Genomic DNA, 25,400 nt, shown 5'->3' on the forward strand with positions numbered 1-25,400 from the left:
ACACAAGATATTCACGTCACAATGTGTACAGACACAAGACACTCACGTCACAATGTGTACAGACACAAGACACTCACGTCACAATGTGTACAAACACAAGACACTCACGTCACAATGTGTACAGACACAAGACACTCACGTCACAATGTGTACAGACACAAGACACTCACGTCACAATGTGTACAGACACAAGACACTCACGTCACAATGTGTACAGACACAAGACACTCACGTCACAATGTGTACAGACACAAGACACTCACGTCACAATGTGTACAGACACAAGACACTCACGTCACAATGTGTACAGACACAAGACACTCACGTCACAATGTGTACAGACACAAGATATTCACGTCACAATGTGTACAGACACAAGACACTCACGTCACAATGTGTACAGACACAAGACACTCACGTCACAATGTGTACAGACACAAGACACTCACGTCACAATGTGTACAGACACAAGACACTCACGTCACAATGTGTACAGACACAAGACACTCACGTCACAATGTGTACAGACACAAGACACTCACGTCACAATGTGTACAGACACAAGACACTCACGTCACAATGTGTACAGACACAAGACACTCACGTCACAATGTGTACAGACACAAGACACTCACGTCACAATGTGTACAGACACAAGACACTCACGTCACAATGTGTACAGACACAAGACACTCACGTCACAATGTGTCCAGACACAAGACACTCACGTCACAATGTGTACAAACACAAGACACTCACGTTACAATGTCTACAGACACAAGACACTCACGTCACAATGTGTACAGACACAAGACACTCACGTCACAATGTGTACAGACACAAGACACTCACGTCACAATGTGTACAGACACAAGACACTCACGTCACAATGTGTACAGACACAAGACACTCACGTCACAATGTGTACAGACACAAGATATTCACGTCACAATGTGTACAAACACAAGACACTCACGTCACAATGTGTACAGACACAAGACACTCACGTCACAATGTGTACAGACACAAGACACTCACGTCACAATGTGTACAGACACAAGACACTCACGTCACAATGTGTACAGACACAAGATATTCACGTCACAATGTGTACAAACACAAGACACTCACGTCACAATGTGTACAGACACAAGACACTCACGTCACAATGTGTCCAGACACAAGACACTCACGTCACAATGTGTACAGACACAAGACACTCACGTCACAATGTGTACAGACACAAGACACTCACGTCACAATGTGTACAAACACAAGACACTCACGTCACAATGTGTACAGACACAAGACACTCACGTCACAATGTGTACAGACACAAGACACTCACGTCACAATGTGTACAGACACAAGACACTCACGTTACAATGTCTACAGACACAAGACACTCACGTCACAATGTGTACAGACACAAGATATTCACGTCACAATGTGTACAGACACAAGACACTCACGTTACAATGTCTACAGACACAAGACACTCACGTCACAATGTGTACAGACACAAGATATTCACGTCACAATGTGTACAGACACAAGACACTCACGTCACAATGTGTACAGACACAAGACACTCACGTCACAATGTGTACAAACACAAGACACTCACGTCACAATGTGCACAGACACAAGACACTCACGTCACAATGTCTACAGACACAAGACACTCACGTCACAATGTGTACAAACACAAGACACTCACGTCACAATGTCTACAGACACAAGACACTCACGTCACAATGTGCACAGACACAAGACACTCACGTCACAATGTGTACAGACACAAGACACTCACGTCACAATGTGTACAGACACAAGACACTCACGTCACAATGTGTACAAACACAAGACACTCACGTCACAATGTGTACAGACACAAGACACTCACGTCACAATGTGTACAGACACAAGACACTCACGTCACAATGTGTACAGACACAAGACACTCACGTCACAATGTGTCCAGACACAAGACACTCACGTCACAATGTGTACAGACACAAGACACTCATGTCACAATGTGTCCAGACACAAGACACTCACGTCACAATGTGTACAGACACAAGACACTCACGTCACAATGCCTCCAGACACAAGACACTCACGTCACAATGTGTACAGACACAAGACACTCACGTCACAATGTGTACAGACACAAGACACTCACGTCACAATGTGTACAGACACAAGACACTCACGTCACAATGTGTACAGACACAAGACACTCACGTCACAATGTGTACAGACACAAGATATTCACGTCACAATGTGTACAGACACAAGATATTCACGTCACAATGTCTACAGACACAAGACACTCACGTCACAATGTCTACAGACACAAGACACTCACGTCACAATGCCTACAGACACAAGACACTCACGTCACAATGTGTACAGACACAAGACACTCACGTCACAATGTGTACAGACACAAGACACTCACGTTACAATGTCTACAGACACAAGACACTCACGTCACAATGTGTACAGACACAAGATATTCACGTCACAATGTGTACAGACACAAGACACTCACGTTACAATGTCTACAGACACAAGACACTCACGTCACAATGTGTACAGACACAAGATATTCACGTCACAATGTGTACAGACACAAGACACTCACGTCACAATGTGTACAGACACAAGACACTCACGTCACAATGTGTACAAACACAAGACACTCACGTCACAATGTGCACAGACACAAGACACTCACGTCACAATGTGTACAGACACAAGACACTCACGTCACAATGTGTACAAACACAAGACACTCACGTCACATTGTCTACAGACACAAGACACTCACGTCACAATGTGTACAGACACAAGACACTCACGTCACAATGTGTACAGACACAAGACACTCACGTCACAATGTGTACAGACACAAGACACTCACGTCACAATGTGTACAAACACAAGACACTCACGTCACAATGTGTACAAACACAAGACACTCACGTCACAATGTGTACAGACACAAGACACTCACGTCACAATGTGTACAGACACAAGACACTCACGTTACAATGTCTACAGACACAAGACACTCACGTCACAATGTGTACAGACACAAGATATTCACGTCACAATGTGTACAGACACAAGACACTCACGTTACAATGTCTACAGACACAAGACACTCACGTCACAATGTGTACAGACACAAGATATTCACGTCACAATGTGTACAGACACAAGACACTCACGTCACAATGTGTACAGACACAAGACACTCACGTCACAATGTGTACAAACACAAGACACTCACGTCACAATGTGCACAGACACAAGACACTCACGTCACAATGTATACAGACACAAGACACTCACGTCACAATGTGTACAAACACAAGACACTCACGTCACAATGTCTACAGACACAAGACACTCACGTCACAATGTGCACAGACACAAGACACTCACGTCACAATGTCTACAGACACAAGACACTCACGTCACAATGTGTACAGACACAAGACACTCACGTCACAATGTGTACAAACACAAGACACTCACGTCACAATGTGTACAGACACAAGACACTCACGTCACAATGTGTACAGACACAAGACACTCACGTCACAATGTGTACAGACACAAGACACTCACGTCACAATGTGTCCAGACACAAGACACTCACGTCACAATGTGTACAGACACAAGACACTCATGTCACAATGTGTCCAGACACAAGACACTCACGTCACAATGTGTACAGACACAAGACACTCACGTCACAATGCCTCCAGACACAAGACACTCACGTCACAATGTGTACAGACACAAGACACTCACGTCACAATGTGTCCAGACACAAGACACTCACGTCACAATGTGTACAGACACAAGACACTCACGTCACAATGCCTCCAGACACAAGACACTCACGTCACAATGTGTACAGACACAAGACACTCACGTCACAATGTGTACAGACACAAGACACTCACGTCACAATGTGTACAGACACAAGACACTCACGTCACAATGTGTACAGACACAAGATATTCACGTCACAATGTGCACAGACACAAGACACTCACGTCACAATGTGTACAGACACAAGACACTCACGTCACAATGTGTACAGACACAAGACACTCACGTCACAATGTGTACAGACACAAGACACTCACGTCACAATGTGTACAGACACAAGACACTCACGTCACAATGTGTACAGACACAAGACACTCACGTCACAATGTGTACAGACACAAGACACTCACGTCACAATGTGTACAGACACAAGACACTCACGTCACAATGTGTACAGACACAAGACACTCACGTCACAATGTGTACAGACACAAGACACTCACGTCACAATGTGTACAGACACAAGACACTCACGTCACAATGTGTCCAGACACAAGACACTCACGTCACAATGTGTACAAACACAAGACACTCACGTTACAATGTCTACAGACACAAGACACTCACGTCACAATGTGTACAGACACAAGACACTCACGTCACAATGTGTACAGACACAAGACACTCACGTCACAATGTGTACAGACACAAGACACTCACGTCACAATGTGTACAGACACAAGACACTCACGTCACAATGTGTACAGACACAAGATATTCACGTCACAATGTGTACAAACACAAGACACTCACGTCACAATGTGTACAGACACAAGACACTCACGTCACAATGTGTACAGACACAAGACACTCACGTCACAATGTGTACAGACACAAGACACTCACGTCACAATGTGTACAGACACAAGATATTCACGTCACAATGTGTACAAACACAAGACACTCACGTCACAATGTGTACAGACACAAGACACTCACGTCACAATGTGTCCAGACACAAGACACTCACGTCACAATGTGTACAGACACAAGACACTCACGTCACAATGTGTACAGACACAAGACACTCACGTCACAATGTGTACAAACACAAGACACTCACGTCACAATGTGTACAGACACAAGACACTCACGTCACAATGTGTACAGACACAAGACACTCACGTCACAATGTGTACAGACACAAGACACTCACGTTACAATGTCTACAGACACAAGACACTCACGTCACAATGTGTACAGACACAAGATATTCACGTCACAATGTGTACAGACACAAGACACTCACGTTACAATGTCTACAGACACAAGACACTCACGTCACAATGTGTACAGACACAAGATATTCACGTCACAATGTGTACAGACACAAGACACTCACGTCACAATGTGTACAGACACAAGACACTCACGTCACAATGTGTACAAACACAAGACACTCACGTCACAATGTGCACAGACACAAGACACTCACGTCACAATGTCTACAGACACAAGACACTCACGTCACAATGTGTACAAACACAAGACACTCACGTCACAATGTCTACAGACACAAGACACTCACGTCACAATGTGCACAGACACAAGACACTCACGTCACAATGTGTACAGACACAAGACACTCACGTCACAATGTGTACAGACACAAGACACTCACGTCACAATGTGTACAAACACAAGACACTCACGTCACAATGTGTACAGACACAAGACACTCACGTCACAATGTGTACAGACACAAGACACTCACGTCACAATGTGTACAGACACAAGACACTCACGTCACAATGTGTCCAGACACAAGACACTCACGTCACAATGTGTACAGACACAAGACACTCATGTCACAATGTGTCCAGACACAAGACACTCACGTCACAATGTGTACAGACACAAGACACTCACGTCACAATGCCTCCAGACACAAGACACTCACGTCACAATGTGTACAGACACAAGACACTCACGTCACAATGTGTACAGACACAAGACACTCACGTCACAATGTGTACAGACACAAGACACTCACGTCACAATGTGTACAGACACAAGACACTCACGTCACAATGTGTACAGACACAAGATATTCACGTCACAATGTGTACAGACACAAGATATTCACGTCACAATGTCTACAGACACAAGACACTCACGTCACAATGTCTACAGACACAAGACACTCACGTCACAATGCCTACAGACACAAGACACTCACGTCACAATGTGTACAGACACAAGACACTCACGTCACAATGTGTACAGACACAAGACACTCACGTTACAATGTCTACAGACACAAGACACTCACGTTACAATGTCTACAGACACAAGATATTCACGTCACAATGTGTACAGACACAAGACACTCACGTTACAATGTCTACAGACACAAGACACTCACGTCACAATGTGTACAGACACAAGATATTCACGTCACAATGTGTACAGACACAAGACACTCACGTCACAATGTGTACAGACACAAGACACTCACGTCACAATGTGTACAAACACAAGACACTCACGTCACAATGTGCACAGACACAAGACACTCACGTCACAATGTGTACAGACACAAGACACTCACGTCACAATGTGTACAAACACAAGACACTCACGTCACATTGTCTACAGACACAAGACACTCACGTCACAATGTGTACAAACACAAGACACTCACGCCACAATGTGTACAGACACAAGACACTCACGTCACAATGTGTACAGACACAAGACACTCACGTCACAATGTGTACAAACACAAGACACTCACGTCACAATGTGTACAGACACAAGACACTCACGTCACAATGTGTACAGACACAAGACACTCACGTCACAATGTGTACAGACACAAGACACTCACGTTACAATGTCTACAGACACAAGACACTCACGTCACAATGTGTACAGACACAAGATATTCACGTCACAATGTGTACAGACACAAGACACTCACGTTACAATGTCTACAGACACAAGACACTCACGTCACAATGTGTACAGACACAAGATATTCACGTCACAATGTGTACAGACACAAGACACTCACGTCACAATGTGTACAGACACAAGACACTCACGTCACAATGTGTACAAACACAAGACACTCACGTCACAATGTGCACAGACACAAGACACTCACGTCACAATGTCTACAGACACAAGACACTCACGTCACAATGTGTACAGACACAAGATATTCACGTCACAATGTGCACAGACACAAGATATTCACGTCACAATGTGTACAGACACAAGATATTCACGTCACAATGTGTACAGACACAAGACACTCACGTCACAATGTGTACAGACACAAGACACTCACGTCACAATGTGTACAGACACAAGATATTCACGTCACAATGTGCACAGACACAAGATATTCACGTCACAATGTGTACAGACACAAGATATTCACGTCACAATATGCACAGACACAAGATATTCACGTCACAATGTCTACAGACACAAGACACTCACGTCACAATGTGCACAGACACAAGACACTCACGTCACAATGTGTACAGACACAAGACACTCACGTCACAATGTGTACAGACACAAGACACTCACGTCACAATGTGTACAGACACAAGATATTCACGTCACAATGTGTACAGACACAAGACACTCACGTCACAATGTGTACAGACACAAGACACTCACGTCACAATGTGTACAAACACAAGACACTCACGTCACAATGTGTACAGACACAAGACACTCACGTCACAATGTGTACAGACACAAGACACTCACGTCACAATGTGTACAGACACAAGACACTCACGTCACAATGTGTACAGACACAAGACACTCACGTCACAATGTGTACAGACACAAGACACTCACGTCACAATGTGTACAGACACAAGACACTCACGTCACAATGTGTACAGACACAAGACACTCACGTCACAATGTGTACAGACACAAGATATTCACGTCACAATGTGTACAGACACAAGACACTCACGTCACAATGTGTACAGACACAAGACACTCACGTCACAATGTGTACAGACACAAGACACTCACGTCACAATGTGTACAGACACAAGACACTCACGTCACAATGTGTACAGACACAAGACACTCACGTCACAATGTGTACAGACACAAGACACTCACGTCACAATGTGTACAGACACAAGACACTCACGTCACAATGTGTACAGACACAAGACACTCACGTCACAATGTGTACAGACACAAGACACTCACGTCACAATGTGTACAGACACAAGACACTCACGTCACAATGTGTACAGACACAAGACACTCACGTCACAATGTGTCCAGACACAAGACACTCACGTCACAATGTGTACAAACACAAGACACTCACGTTACAATGTCTACAGACACAAGACACTCACGTCACAATGTGTACAGACACAAGACACTCACGTCACAATGTGTACAGACACAAGACACTCACGTCACAATGTGTACAGACACAAGACACTCACGTCACAATGTGTACAGACACAAGACACTCACGTCACAATGTGTACAGACACAAGATATTCACGTCACAATGTGTACAAACACAAGACACTCACGTCACAATGTGTACAGACACAAGACACTCACGTCACAATGTGTACAGACACAAGACACTCACGTCACAATGTGTACAGACACAAGACACTCACGTCACAATGTGTACAGACACAAGATATTCACGTCACAATGTGTACAAACACAAGACACTCACGTCACAATGTGTACAGACACAAGACACTCACGTCACAATGTGTCCAGACACAAGACACTCACGTCACAATGTGTACAGACACAAGACACTCACGTCACAATGTGTACAGACACAAGACACTCACGTCACAATGTGTACAAACACAAGACACTCACGTCACAATGTGTACAGACACAAGACACTCACGTCACAATGTGTACAGACACAAGACACTCACGTCACAATGTGTACAGACACAAGACACTCACGTTACAATGTCTACAGACACAAGACACTCACGTCACAATGTGTACAGACACAAGATATTCACGTCACAATGTGTACAGACACAAGACACTCACGTCACAATGTGTACAGACACAAGACACTCACGTCACAATGTGTACAAACACAAGACACTCACGTCACAATGTGCACAGACACAAGACACTCACGTCACAATGTCTACAGACACAAGACACTCACGTCACAATGTGTACAAACACAAGACACTCACGTCACAATGTCTACAGACACAAGACACTCACGTCACAATGTGCACAGACACAAGACACTCACGTCACAATGTGTACAGACACAAGACACTCACGTCACAATGTGTACAGACACAAGACACTCACGTCACAATGTGTACAAACACAAGACACTCACGTCACAATGTGTACAGACACAAGACACTCACGTCACAATGTGTACAGACACAAGACACTCACGTCACAATGTGTACAGACACAAGACACTCACGTCACAATGTGTCCAGACACAAGACACTCACGTCACAATGTGTACAGACACAAGACACTCATGTCACAATGTGTCCAGACACAAGACACTCACGTCACAATGTGTACAGACACAAGACACTCACGTCACAATGCCTCCAGACACAAGACACTCACGTCACAATGTGTACAGACACAAGACACTCACGTCACAATGTGTACAGACACAAGACACTCACGTCACAATGTGTACAGACACAAGACACTCACGTCACAATGTGTACAGACACAAGACACTCACGTCACAATGTGTACAGACACAAGATATTCACGTCACAATGTGTACAGACACAAGATATTCACGTCACAATGTCTACAGACACAAGACACTCACGTCACAATGTCTACAGACACAAGACACTCACGTCACAATGCCTACAGACACAAGACACTCACGTCACAATGTGTACAGACACAAGACACTCACGTCACAATGTGTACAGACACAAGACACTCACGTTACAATGTCTACAGACACAAGACACTCACGTCACAATGTGTACAGACACAAGATATTCACGTCACAATGTGTACAGACACAAGACACTCACGTTACAATGTCTACAGACACAAGACACTCACGTCACAATGTGTACAGACACAAGATATTCACGTCACAATGTGTACAGACACAAGATATTCACGTCACAATATGCACAGACACAAGATATTCACGTCACAATGTGTACAAACACAAGACACTCACGTCACAATGTGCACAGACACAAGACACTCACGTCACAATGTGTACAGACACAAGACACTCACGTCACAATGTGTACAAACACAAGACACTCACGTCACATTGTCTACAGACACAAGACACTCACGTCACAATGTGTACAGACACAAGACACTCACGTCACAATGTGTACAGACACAAGACACTCACGTCACAATGTGTACAGACACAAGACACTCACGTCACAATGTGTACAAACACAAGACACTCACGTCACAATGTGTACAGACACAAGACACTCACGTCACAATGTGTACAGACACAAGACACTCACGTCACAATGTGTACAGACACAAGACACTCACGTTACAATGTCTACAGACACAAGACACTCACGTCACAATGTGTACAGACACAAGATATTCACGTCACAATGTGTACAGACACAAGACACTCACGTTACAATGTCTACAGACACAAGACACTCACGTCACAATGTGTACAGACACAAGATATTCACGTCACAATGTGTACAGACACAAGACACTCACGTCACAATGTGTACAGACACAAGACACTCACGTCACAATGTGTACAAACACAAGACACTCACGTCACAATGTGCACAGACACAAGACACTCACGTCACAATGTCTACAGACACAAGACACTCACGTCACAATGTGTACAAACACAAGACACTCACGTCACAATGTCTACAGACACAAGACACTCACGTCACAATGTGCACAGACACAAGACACTCACGTCACAATGTCTACAGACACAAGACACTCACGTCACAATGTGTACAGACACAAGACACTCACGTCACAATGTGTACAAACACAAGACACTCACGTCACAATGTGTACAGACACAAGACACTCACGTCACAATGTGTACAGACACAAGACACTCACGTCACAATGTGTACAGACACAAGACACTCACGTCACAATGTGTCCAGACACAAGACACTCACGTCACAATGTGTACAGACACAAGACACTCATGTCACAATGTGTACAGACACAAGACACTCACGTTACAATGTCTACAGACACAAGACACTCACGTCACAATGTGTCCAGACACAAGACACTCACGTCACAATGTGTACAGACACAAGACACTCACGTCACAATGCCTCCAGACACAAGACACTCACGTCACAATGTGTACAGACACAAGACACTCACGTCACAATGTGTACAGACACAAGACACTCACGTCACAATGTGTACAGACACAAGACACTCACGTCACAATGTGTACAGACACAAGATATTCACGTCACAATGTGTACAGACACAAGACACTCACGTCACAATGTGTACAGACACAAGACACTCACGTCACAATGTGTACAGACACAAGACACTCACGTCACAATGTGTACAGACACAAGACACTCACGTCACAATGTGTACAGACACAAGACACTCACGTCACAATGTGTACAGACACAAGACACTCACGTCACAATGTGTACAGACACAAGACACTCACGTCACAATGTGTACAGACACAAGACACTCACGTCACAATGTGTACAGACACAAGACACTCACGTCACAATGTGTACAGACACAAGACACTCACGTCACAATGTGTACAGACACAAGACACTCACGTCACAATGTGTCCAGACACAAGACACTCACGTCACAATGTGTACAAACACAAGACACTCACGTTACAATGTCTACAGACACAAGACACTCACGTCACAATGTGTACAGACACAAGACACTCACGTCACAATGTGTACAGACACAAGACACTCACGTCACAATGTGTACAGACACAAGACACTCACGTCACAATGTGTACAGACACAAGACACTCACGTCACAATGTGTACAGACACAAGATATTCACGTCACAATGTGTACAAACACAAGACACTCACGTCACAATGTGTACAGACACAAGACACTCACGTCACAATGTGTACAGACACAAGACACTCACGTCACAATGTGTACAGACACAAGACACTCACGTCACAATGTGTACAGACACAAGATATTCACGTCACAATGTGTACAAACACAAGACACTCACGTCACAATGTGTACAGACACAAGACACTCACGTCACAATGTGTCCAGACACAAGACACTCACGTCACAATGTGTACAGACACAAGACACTCACGTCACAATGTGTACAGACACAAGACACTCACGTCACAATGTGTACAAACACAAGACACTCACGTCACAATGTGTACAGACACAAGACACTCACGTCACAATGTGTACAGACACAAGACACTCACGTCACAATGTGTACAGACACAAGACACTCACGTTACAATGTCTACAGACACAAGACACTCACGTCACAATGTGTACAGACACAAGATATTCACGTCACAATGTGTACAGACACAAGACACTCACGTTACAATGTCTACAGACACAAGACACTCACGTCACAATGTCTACAGACACAAGATATTCACGTCACAATGTGTACAGACACAAGACACTCACGTCACAATGTGTACAGACACAAGACACTCACGTCACAATGTGAACAGACACAAGACACTCACGTCACAATGTGTACAAACACAAGACACTCACGTCACAATGTGCACAGACACAAGACACTCACGTCACAATGTGTACAAACACAAGACACTCACGTCACAATGTCTACAGACACAAGACACTCACGTCACAATGTGCACAGACACAAGACACTCACGTCACAATGTGTACAGACACAAGACACTCACGTCACAATGTGTACAGACACAAGACACTCACGTCACAATGTGTACAAACACAAGACACTCACGTCACAATGTGTACAGACACAAGACACTCACGTCACAATGTGTACAGACACAAGACACTCACGTCACAATGTGTACAGACACAAGACACTCACGTCACAATGTGTCCAGACACAAGACACTCACGTCACAATGTGTACAGACACAAGACACTCATGTCACAATGTGTCCAGACACAAGACACTCACGTCACAATGTGTACAGACACAAGACACTCACGTCACAATGCCTCCAGACACAAGACACTCACGTCACAATGTGTACAGACACAAGACACTCACGTCACAATGTGTACAGACACAAGACACTCACGTCACAATGTGTACAGACACAAGACACTCACGTCACAATGTGTACAGACACAAGACACTCACGTCACAATGTGTACAGACACAAGATATTCACGTCACAATGTGTACAGACACAAGATATTCACGTCACAATGTCTACAGACACAAGACACTCACGTCACAATGTCTACAGACACAAGACTTTCACGTCACAATGCCTACAGACACAAGACACTCACGTCACAATGTGTACAGACACAAGACACTCACGTCACAATGTGTACAGACACAAGACACTCACGTTACAATGTCTACAGACACAAGACACTCACGTCACAATGTGTACAGACACAAGATATTCACGTCACAATGTGTACAGACACAAGACACTCACGTTACAATGTCTACAGACACAAGACACTCACGTCACAATGTGTACAGACACAAGATATTCACGTCACAATGTGTACAGACACAAGACACTCACGTCACAATGTGTACAGACACAAGACACTCACGTCACAATGTGTACAAACACAAGACACTCACGTCACAATGTGCACAGACACAAGACACTCACGTCACAATGTGTACAGACACAAGACACTCACGTCACAATGTGTACAAACACAAGACACTCACGTCACATTGTCTACAGACACAAGACACTCACGTCACAATGTGTACAGACACAAGACACTCACGTCACAATGTGTACAGACACAAGACACTCACGTCACAATGTGTACAGACACAAGACACTCACGTCACAATGTGTACAAACACAAGACACTCACGTCACAATGTGTACAGACACAAGACACTCACGTCACAATGTGTACAGACACAAGACACTCACGTCACAATGTGTACAGACACAAGACACTCACGTTACAATGTCTACAGACACAAGACACTCACGTCACAATGTGTACAGACACAAGATATTCACGTCACAATGTGTACAGACACAAGACACTCACGTTACAATGTCTACAGACACAAGACACTCACGTCACAATGTGTACAGACACAAGATATTCACGTCACAATGTGTACAGACACAAGACACTCACGTCACAATGTGTACAGACACAAGACACTCACGTCACAATGTGTACAAACACAAGACACTCACGTCACAATGTGCACAGACACAAGACACTCACGTCACAATGTCTACAGACACAAGACACTCACGTCACAATGTGTACAAACACAAGACACTCACGTCACAATGTCTACAGACACAAGACACTCACGTCACAATGTGCACAGACACAAGATATTCATGTCACAATGTCTACAGACACAAGACACTCACGTCACAATGTGTACAGACACAAGACACTCACGTCACAATGTGTACAGACACAAGACACTCACGTCACAATGTGTACAGACACAAGACACTCACGTCACAATGTGTACAGACACAAGACACTCACGTCACAATGTGTACAGACACAAGACACTCACGTCACAATGTGTACAAACACAAGACACTCACGTCACAATGTGCACAGACACAAGACACTCACGTCACAATGTCTACAGACACAAGACACTCACGTCACAATGTGTACAGACACAAGATATTCACGTCACAATGTGCACAGACACAAGATATTCACGTCACAATGTGTACAGACACAAGATATTCACGTCACAATGTGTACAGACACAAGACACTCACGTCACAATGTGTACAGACACAAGACACTCACGTCACAATGTGTACAGACACAAGATATTCACGTCACAATATGCACAGACACAAGATATTCACGTCACAATGTGTACAGACACAAGATATTCACGTCACAATATGCACAGACACAAGATATTCACGTCACAATGTCTACAGACACAAGACACTCACGTCACAATGTGCACAGACACAAGACACTCACGTCACAATGTGTACAGACACAAGACACTCACGTCACAATGTGTACAGACACAAGACACTCACGTCACAATGTGTACAGACACAAGATATTCACGTCACAATGTGTACAGACACAAGACACTCACGTTACAATGTGTACAGACACAAGACACTCACGTCACAATGTGTACAAACACAAGACACTCACGTCACAATGTGTACAGACACAAGACACTCACGTCACAATGTGTACAGACACAAGACACTCACGTCACAATGTGTACAGACACAAGACACTCACGTCACAATGTGTACAGACACAAGACACTCACGTCACAATGTGTACAGACACAAGACACTCACGTCACAATGTGTACAGACACAAGACACTCACGTCACAATGTGTACAGACACAAGACACTCACGTCACAATGTGTACAGACACAAGATATTCACGTCACAATGTGTACAGACACAAGACACTCACGTCACAATGTGTACAGACACAAGACACTCACGTCACAATGTGTACAGACACAAGACACTCACGTCACAATGTGTACAGACACAAGACACTCACGTCACAATGTGTACAGACACAAGACACTCACGTCACAATGTGTACAGACACAAGACACTCACGTCACAATGTGTACAGACACAAGACACTCACGTCACAATGTGTACAGACACAAGACACTCACGTCACAATGTGTACAGACACAAGACACTCACGTCACAATGTGTACAGACACAAGACACTCACGTCACAATGTGTACAGACACAAGACACTCACGTCACAATGTGTCCAGACACAAGACACTCACGTCACAATGTGTACAAACACAAGACACTCACGTTACAATGTCTACAGACACAAGACACTCACGTCACAATGTGTACAGACACAAGACACTCACGTCACAATGTGTACAGACACAAGACACTCACGTCACAATGTGTACAGACACAAGACACTCACGTCACAATGTGTACAGACACAAGACACTCACGTCACAATGTGTACAGACACAAGATATTCACGTCACAATGTGTACAAACACAAGACACTCACGTCACAATGTGTACAGACACAAGACACTCACGTCACAATGTGTACAGACACAAGACACTCACGTCACAATGTGTACAGACACAAGACACTCACGTCACAATGTGTACAGACACAAGATATTCACGTCACAATGTGTACAAACACAAGACACTCACGTCACAATGTGTACAGACACAAGACACTCACGTCACAATGTGTCCAGACACAAGACACTCACGTCACAATGTGTACAGACACAAGACACTCACGTCACAATGTGTACAGACACAAGACACTCACGTCACAATGTGTACAAACACAAGACACTCACGTCACAATGTGTACAGACACAAGACACTCACGTCACAATGTGTACAGACACAAGACACTCACGTCACAATGTGTACAGACACAAGACACTCACGTTACAATGTCTACAGACACAAGACACTCACGTCACAATGTGTACAGACACAAGATATTCACGTCACAATGTGTACAGACACAAGACACTCACGTTACAATGTCTACAGACACAAGACACTCACGTCACAATGTGTACAGACACAAGATATTCACGTCACAATGTGTACAGACACAAGACACTCACGTCACAATGTGTACAGACACAAGACACTCACGTCACAATGTGTACAAACACAAGACACTCACGTCACAATGTGCACAGACACAAGACACTCACGTCACAATGTCTACAGACACAAGACACTCACGTCACAATGTGTACAAACACAAGACACTCACGTCACAATGTCTACAGACACAAGACACTCACGTCACAATGTGCACAGACACAAGACACTCACGTCACAATGTGTACAGACACAAGACACTCACGTCACAATGTGTACAGACACAAGACACTCACGTCACAATGTGTACAAACACAAGACACTCACGTCACAATGTGTACAGACACAAGACACTCACGTCACAATGTGTACAGACACAAGACACTCACGTCACAATGTGTACAGACACAAGACACTCACGTCACAATGTGTACAGACACAAGACACTCACGTCACAATGTGTACAGACACAAGACACTCATGTCACAATGTGTCCAGACACAAGACACTCACGTCACAATGTGTACAGACACAAGACACTCACGTCACAATGCCTCCAGACACAAGACACTCACGTCACAATGTGTACAGACACAAGACACTCACGTCACAATGTGTACAGACACAAGACACTCACGTCACAATGTGTACAGACACAAGACACTCACGTCACAATGTGTACAGACACAAGACACTCACGTCACAATGTGTACAGACACAAGATATTCACGTCACAATGTGTACAGACACAAGATATTCACGTCACAATGTCTACAGACACAAGACACTCACGTCACAATGTCTACAGACACAAGACACTCACGTCACAATGCCTACAGACACAAGACACTCACGTCACAATGTGTACAGACACAAGACACTCACGTCACAATGTGTACAGACACAAGACACTCACGTTACAATGTCTACAGACACAAGACACTCACGTCACAATGTGTACAGACACAAGATATTCACGTCACAATGTGTACAGACACAAGACACTCACGTTACAATGTCTACAGACACAAGACACTCACGTCACAATGTGTACAGACACAAGATATTCACGTCACAATGTGTACAGACACAAGACACTCACGTCACAATGTGTACAGACACAAGACACTCACGTCACAATGTGTACAAACACAAGACACTCACGTCACAATGTGCACAGACACAAGACACTCACGTCACAATGTGTACAGACACAAGACACTCACGTCACAATGTGTACAAACACAAGACACTCACGTCACATTGTCTACAGACACAAGACACTCACGTCACAATGTGTACAGACACAAGACACTCACGTCACAATGTGTACAGACACAAGACACTCACGTCACAATGTGTACAGACACAAGACACTCACGTCACAATGTGTACAAACACAAGACACTCACGTCACAATGTGTACAGACACAAGACACTCACGTCACAATGTGTACAGACACAAGACACTCACGTCACAATGTGTACAGACACAAGACACTCACGTTACAATGTCTACAGACACAAGACACTCACGTCACAATGTGTACAGACACAAGATATTCACGTCACAATGTGTACAGACACAAGACACTCACGTTACAATGTCTACAGACACAAGACACTCACGTCACAATGTGTACAGACACAAGATATTCACGTCACAATGTGTACAGACACAAGACACTCACGTCACAATGTGTACAGACACAAGACACTCACGTCACAATGTGTACAAACACAAGACACTCACGTCACAATGTGCACAGACACAAGACACTCACGTCACAATGTCTACAGACACAAGACACTCACGTCACAATGTGTACAAACACAAGACACTCACGTCACAATGTCTACAGACACAAGACACTCACGTCACAATGTGCACAGACACAAGACACTCACGTCACAATGTCTACAGACACAAGACACTCACGTCACAATGTGTACAGACACAAGACACTCACGTCACAATGTGTACAAACACAAGACACTCACGTCACAATGTGTACAGACACAAGACACTCACGTCACAATGTGTACAGACACAAGACACTCACGTCACAATGTGTACAGACACAAGACACTCACGTCACAATGTGTCCAGACACAAGACACTCACGTCACAATGTGTACAGACACAAGACACTCATGTCACAATGTGTCCAGACACAAGACACTCACGTCACAATGTGTACAGACACAAGACACTCACGTCACAATGCCTCCAGACACAAGACACTCACGTCACAATGTGTACAGACACAAGACACTCACGTCACAATGTGTCCAGACACAAGACACTCACGTCACAATGTGTACAGACACAAGACACTCACGTCACAATGCCTCCAGACACAAGACACTCACGTCACAATGCCTCCAGACACAAGACACTCACGTCACAATGTGTACAGACACAAGACACTCACGTCACAATGTGTACAGACACAAGACACTCACGTCACAATGTGTACAGACACAAGATATTCACGTCACAATGTGTACAGACACAAGACACTCACGTCACAATGTGTACAGACACAAGACACTCACGTCACAATGTGTACAGACACAAGACACTCACGTCACAATGTGTACAGACACAAGACACTCACGTCACAATGTGTACAGACACAAGACACTCACGTCACAATGTGTACAGACACAAGACACTCACGTCACAATGTGTACAGACACAAGACACTCACGTCACAATGTGTACAGACACAAGACACTCACGTCACAATGTGTACAGACACAAGACACTCACGTCACAATGTGTACAGACACAAGACACTCACGTCACAATGTGTACAGACACAAGACACTCACGTCACAATGTGTCCAGACACAAGACACTCACGTCACAATGTGTACAAACACAAGACACTCACGTTACAATGTCTACAGACACAAGACACTCACGTCACAATGTGTACAGACACAAGACACTCACGTCACAATGTGTACAGACACAAGACACTCACGTCACAATGTGTACAGACACAAGACACTCACGTCACAATGTGTACAGACACAAGACACTCACGTCACAATGTGTACAGACACAAGATATTCACGTCACAATGTGTACAAACACAAGACACTCACGTCACAATGTGTACAGACACAAGACACTCACGTCACAATGTGTACAGACACAAGACACTCACGTCACAATGTGTACAGACACAAGACACTCACGTCACAATGTGTACAGACACAAGATATTCACGTCACAATGTGTACAAACACAAGACACTCACGTCACAATGTGTACAGACACAAGACACTCACGTCACAATGTGTCCAGACACAAGACACTCACGTCACAATGTGTACAGACACAAGACACTCAGGTCACAATGTGTACAGACACAAGACACTCACGTCACAATGTGTACAAACACAAGACACTCACGTCACAATGTGTACAGACACAAGACACTCACGTCACAATGTGTACAAACACAAGACACTCACGTCACAATGTGTACAGACACAAGACACTCACGTTACAATGTCTACAGACACAAGACACTCACGTCACAATGTGTACAGACACAAGATATTCACGTCACAATGTGTACAGACACAAGACACTCACGTTACAATGTCTACAGACACAAGACACTCACGTCACAATGTCTACAGACACAAGATATTCACGTCACAATGTGTACAGACACAAGACACTCACGTCACAATGTGTACAGACACAAGACACTCACGTCACAATGTGTACAGACACAAGACACTCACGTCACAATGTGTACAAACACAAGACACTCACGTCACAATGTGCACAGACACAAGATATTCACGTCACAATGTGTACAAACACAAGACACTCACGTCACAATGTCTACAGACACAAGACACTCACGTCACAATGTGCACAGACACAAGACACTCACGTCACAATGTGTACAGACACAAGACACTCACGTCACAATGTGTACAGACACAAGACACTCACGTCACAATGTGTACAAACACAAGACACTCACGTCACAATGTGTACAGACACAAGACACTCACGTCACAATGTGTACAGACACAAGACACTCACGTCACAATGTGTACAGACACAAGACACTCACGTCACAATGTGTCCAGACACAAGACACTCACGTCACAATGTGTACAGACACAAGACACTCAAGTCACAATGTGTCCAGACACAAGACACTCACGTCACAATGTGTACAGACACAAGACACTCACGTCACAATGCCTCCAGACACAAGACACTCACGTCACAATGTGTACAGACACAAGACACTCACGTCACAATGTGTACAGACACAAGACACTCACGTCACAATGTGTACAGACACAAGACACTCACGTCACAATGTGTACAGACACAAGACACTCACGTCACAATGTGTACAGACACAAGATATTCACGTCACAATGTGTACAGACACAAGATATTCACGTCACAATGTCTACAGACACAAGACACTCACGTCACAATGTCTACAGACACAAGACTTTCACGTCACAATGCCTACAGACACAAGACACTCACGTCACAATGTGTACAGACACAAGACACTCACGTCACAATGTGTACAGACACAAGACACTCACGTTACAATGTCTACAGACACAAGACACTCACGTCACAATGTGTACAGACACAAGATATTCACGTCACAATGTGTACAGACACAAGACACTCACGTTACAATGTCTACAGACACAAGACACTCACGTCACAATGTGTACAGACACAAGATATTCACGTCACAATGTGTACAAACACAAGACACTCACGTCACAATGTGTACAGACACAAGACACTCACGTCACAATGTGTACAAACACAAGACACTCACGTCACAATGTGCACAGACACAAGACACTCACGTCACAATGTGTACAGACACAAGACACTCACGTCACAATGTGTACAAACACAAGACACTCACGTCACATTGTCTACAGACACAAGACACTCACGTCACAATGTGTACAGACACAAGACACTCACGTCACAATGTGTACAAACACAAGACACTCACGTCACAATGTGTACAGACACAAGACACTCACGTCACAATGTGTACAAACACAAGACACTCACGTCACAATGTGTACAGACACAAGACACTCACGTCACAATGTGTACAGACACAAGACACTCACGTCACAATGTGTACAGACACAAGACACTCACGTTACAATGTCTACAGACACAAGACACTCACGTCACAATGTGTACAGACACAAGATATTCACGTCACAATGTGTACAGACACAAGACACTCACGTTACAATGTCTACAGACACAAGACACTCACGTCACAATGTGTACAGACACAAGATATTCACGTCACAATGTGTACAGACACAAGACACTCACGTCACAATGTGTACAGACACAAGACACTCACGTCACAATGTGTACAAACACAAGACACTCACGTCACAATGTGCACAGACACAAGACACTCACGTCACAATGTCTACAGACACAAGACACTCACGTCACAATGTGTACAAACACAAGACACTCACGTCACAATGTCTACAGACACAAGACACTCACGTCACAATGTGCACAGACACAAGACACTCACGTCACAATGTCTACAGACACAAGACACTCACGTCACAATGTGTACAGACACAAGACACTCACGTCACAATGTGTACAAACACAAGACACTCACGTCACAATGTGTACAGACACAAGACACTCACGTCACAATGTGTACAGACACAAGACACTCACGTCACAATGTGTACAGACACAAGACACTCACGTCACAATGTGTCCAGACACAAGACACTCACGTCACAATGTGTACAGACACAAGACACTCATGTCACAATGTGTCCAGACACAAGACACTCACGTCACAATGTGTACAGACACAAGACACTCACGTCACAATGCCTCCAGACACAAGACACTCACGTCACAATGTGTACAGACACAAGACACTCACGTCACAATGTGTCCAGACACAAGACACTCACGTCACAATGTGTACAGACACAAGACACTCACGTCACAATGCCTCCAGACACAAGACACTCACGTCACAATGTGTACAGACACAAGACACTCACGTCACAATGTGTACAGACACAAGACACTCACGTCACAATGTGTACAGACACAAGACACTCACGTCACAATGTGTACAGACACAAGACACTCACGTCACAATGTGTACAGACACAAGATATTCACGTCACAATGTGTACAGACACAAGATATTCACGTCACAATGTCTACAGACACAAGACACTCACGTCACAATGTCTACAGACACAAGACACTCACGTCACAATGCCTACAGACACAAGACAATCACGTCACAATGTGTACAGACACAAGACACTCACGTCACAATGTGTACAGACACAAGACACTCACGTTACAATGTCTACAGACACAAGACACTCACGTCACAATGTGTACAGACACAAGATATTCACGTCACAATGTGTACAGACACAAGACACTCACGTTACAATGTCTACAGACACAAGACACTCACGTCACAATGTGTACAGACACAAGATATTCACGTCACAATGTGTACAGACACAAGACACTCACGTCACAATGTGTACAGACACAAGACACTCACATCACAATGTGTACAAACACAAGACACTCACGTCACAATGTGCACAGACACAAGACACTCACGTCACAATGTGTACAGACACAAGACACTCACGTCACAATGTGTACAAACACAAGACACTCACGTCACAATGTCTACAGACACAAGACACTCACGTCACAATGTGCACAGACACAAGACACTCACGTCACAATGTCTACAGACACAAGACACTCACGTCACAATGTGTACAGACACAAGACACTCACGTCACAATGTGTACAAACACAAGACACTCACGTCACAATGTGTACAGACACAAGACACTCACGTCACAATGTGTACAGACACAAGACACTCACGTCACAATGTGTACAGACACAAGACACTCACGTCACAATGTGTCCAGACACAAGACACTCACGTCACAATGTGTACAGACACAAGACACTCATGTCACAATGTGTCCAGACACAAGACACTCACGTCACAATGTGTACAGACCTAAGACACTCACGTCACAATGCCTCCAGACACAAGACACTCACGTCACAATGTGTACAGACACAAGACACTCACGTCACAATGTGTACAGACACAAGATATTCACGTCACAATGTGTACAGACACAAGACACTCACGTCACAATGTGTACAGACACAAGACACTCACGTCACAATGTGTACAGACACAAGACACTCACGTCACAATGTGTACAGACACAAGACACTCACGTCACAATGTGTACAGACACAAGATATTCACGTCACAATGTGTACAGACACAAGATATTCACGTCACAATGTCTACAGACACAAGACACTCACGTCACAATGTCTACAGACACAAGACACTCACGTCACAATGTGTACAGACACAAGACACTCACGTCACAATGTGTACAGACACAAGACACTCACGTCACAATGTGTACAAACACAAGACACTCACGTCACAATGTGTACAGACACAAGACACTCACGTCACAATGTGTACAGACACAAGACACTCACGTCACAATGTGTACAGACACAAGACACTCACGTCACAATGCCTACAGACACAAGACACTCACGTCACAATGTGTACAGACACAAGACACTCACGTCACAATGTGTACAGACACAAGACACTCACGTCACAATGTGTACAGACACAAGACACTCACGTCACAATGTGTACAGACACAAGACACTCACGTCACAATGTGTACAGACACAAGACACTCACGTCACAATGCCTACAGACACAAGACACTCACGTCACAATGTGTACAGAACTCACGTCACAATGTGTATAGCGGCCGTCCACCAGGGTGGCCTGGGTGAGCTGAGCGGTGTCACCGACCACGGTCACCGCCTGCTTGTGACACTTCACCAGGGAGTTGGTCACCAGCTTCATCACGTCGCAGTTCTTGTTCAGCTCATGGATCACACCCTGTCAAATGTCAAAATCGAAAATTGAACGCAATATTTTTTAGGGTTAGCATTGTGTATAAGCGTTTCTAAGAAAACCGAGGCGTCAATACCTCTTCCTGTTATATTTGAAAAGCAAATGCAAGTTAGAAATACTATTTTGTTATCAAATTTTTGGGGCCATAATATTAAGTTGAAAGAATATTTTGTTATCAAATTTTTGGGGCCATAATATTAAGTTGAAAGAATATTTTGTTATCAAATTTTTGGGGCCATAATATTAAGTTGAAAGAATATTTTGTTATCAAATTTTTGGGGCCATAATATTAAGTTGAAAGAATATTTTGTTATCAAATTTTTGGGGCCATAATATTAAGTTGAAAGAATATTTTAACATTTTTTGTTGCTTTCTTCAGCAGAAATGTTGATTCTAGATTGTATGTCTCAGACATATTTGATGGTTCTCACTATTTACTGATAACGCCTCCATCTGATATGATTCCTCCTTTCTGCACATTGTGACTGGTAAATGTGGATATGACAACTACATCTAACGATAAGTAACATCATTCTTGCCTGTGTGAGAGTAGAGAGAAAGAGAGCACACCATGTCGGCTTTCTGGAAGCTGACCTTGATGATGTTCTTGCTGTGTGAGAGTAGTGAGAGAGAGAACCCTTA

General features: G+C 44.0%; 1 protein-coding gene across 3 annotated transcripts in view; it reads right to left on the reverse strand.

Moving 5' to 3' along the window:
* LOC138967690 (ubiquitin carboxyl-terminal hydrolase 24-like) overlaps positions 1-25,400 on the reverse strand; it is a 315,079-nt gene that overhangs the window by 208,511 nt on the left and 81,168 nt on the right. For all 3 annotated transcript variants that reach the window (XM_070340337.1, XM_070340338.1, XM_070340339.1), the window contains one exon: positions 24,591-24,743. In XM_070340337.1, the coding sequence (XP_070196438.1) occupies positions 24,591-24,743 (153 nt within the window). The remainder of the gene's footprint in view (positions 1-24,590; positions 24,744-25,400) is intronic.

The sequence above is a fragment of the Littorina saxatilis genome, linkage group LG5 (genome assembly GCF_037325665.1).
Source record: "Littorina saxatilis isolate snail1 linkage group LG5, US_GU_Lsax_2.0, whole genome shotgun sequence".
NCBI classification, from domain to species: Eukaryota; Metazoa; Mollusca; class Gastropoda; order Littorinimorpha; family Littorinidae; genus Littorina; species Littorina saxatilis.